This window comes from Priapulus caudatus, unplaced genomic scaffold, assembly GCF_000485595.1.
Source record: "Priapulus caudatus unplaced genomic scaffold, Priapulus_caudatus-5.0.1 Scaffold52, whole genome shotgun sequence".
Classification (NCBI taxonomy): Eukaryota; Metazoa; Priapulida; class Priapulimorpha; order Priapulimorphida; family Priapulidae; genus Priapulus; species Priapulus caudatus.
The window spans coordinates 670,727-672,241 of NW_014577113.1; the positions used below are offsets into that span (position 1 = coordinate 670,727).

General features: G+C 48.1%; 1 protein-coding gene across 1 annotated transcript in view; it reads right to left on the reverse strand.

The window, feature by feature from the left end:
* Positions 1-1,515, reverse strand: part of LOC106820910 (zinc finger MYND domain-containing protein 10-like) — a 13,128-nt gene that overhangs the window by 8,580 nt on the left and 3,033 nt on the right. Inside the window, exons 2-3 of the mRNA XM_014825510.1 lie at positions 1,255-1,343; positions 32-533 (exon numbers count right to left, since the gene is read on the reverse strand). Coding sequence (XP_014680996.1) covers positions 32-533; positions 1,255-1,343 — 591 coding nt within the window. The remainder of the gene's footprint in view (positions 1-31; positions 534-1,254; positions 1,344-1,515) is intronic.

Here is a 1,515-nt window from a genome sequence, read left to right on the forward strand (position 1 = left end):
CGTATCTACCTCCCTTCCCAATCAGCCTTACCTGTCTCTCCAGCTTCCCAATCAGCATTACCTGTCTCTCCAGCTTCCCAATCAGCATTACCTGTCCCTGCAGCTTCCCAATCAGCATTACCTGTCTCTCCAGCTTCCCAATCAGCATTACCTGTCTCTCCAGCTTCCCAATCAGCATTACCTGTCCTTCCAGCTTCCCAATCAGCATTACCTGTCCTTCCAGCTTCCCAATCAGCCTTACCTGTCCTTCCAGCTTCCCAATCAGCATTACCTGTCCCTCCAGCTTCCCAATCAGCATTACCTGTCCCTCCAGCTTCCCAATCAGCATTACCTGTCCCTCAAGCTTCGTTAGACGCAGTCGGTCGGCCGGCTCGACTGCTTGCCACGCGTCGTCGATGTATTTCTCCTCTCCTCCTCCTCCTCCTCCTCCCTTCTCCCCTCGCCTCCTCCACGGCGCATTCTCTACCAACTCGACAAGAAGCGCGGGAACGTTGTGAGTGGTCAGCAGTCGTGACGTCACGCTCAGCGGTAACCTAGCAACGTGTCAACGTCAGCATTAGTTCGTGACGTCACGGTGGTTACCTAGCAACGCGTCAACGTCAGCCCTCGTTCGTGACGTCACGCTCAGCGGTAACCTAGCAACGCGTCAACGTCAGCCCTCGTTCGTGACGTCATGCTCAGCGGTAACCTAGCAACGCGTCAACGTCAGCATTAGTTCGTGACGTCACGGTGGTTACCTAGCAACGCGTCAACGTCAGCCCTCGTTCGTGACGTCACAATCGTAAGTTGGCAACGTATCAATGCTAGCACTCGTTGGTTCTGATGTTCAACACTCGCACCGCTATAGAACGAACACCTGTCTATAAAGGACATCTTTATAGATCGGACACCTGTCTATAAATGACAACCTCTATAGAACGGATACCTGTCTATAAAGGACATCTTTATAGATCGGACACCTGTCTATAAATGACACTTCACTGCGGGTCACCTTAGATTGACCTTTATATAGATGCTACTTGATCTCATTACTCGCTCAGTTTATGGCTTTCAATCGACTTAGATTTCAATGGCATACACTCGCATTGACATTCTGGGGAAAAAGTGTCTTGGCTTAGCAAAAAGGGAGTATGACTCTACTGGTGTAATTAGCTATTGGGACTTAACTCATTTAATGAATGAGTTTATTTATTTATTTATCATTTATTTATTATTTATTTATTTTCTTATTTATGTATTTATTTATGCACTCACATGGACAGATGGTCTGTGATGTAACTGATGATGCTGGTTGCTCGCATGCTGATATTAAACTCCAGCTCCTCATTCTGTCTTATCAGCTCCTGAGAGAGAGAAAGGGGAGTGAGATGGAGAGAGGGAGAGAGAAAGGGGGGGGTGAGAGAAAGAGAGAGAGAGAGAGAGAGAGAGTGTGTGAGAGTGAGAGGCTGTGTGTGTGTGTGTGTGTGAGAGAGAGAGAGAGAGAGAGAAAAAGAGAGAGAGAGAGAGAGAGAGTGT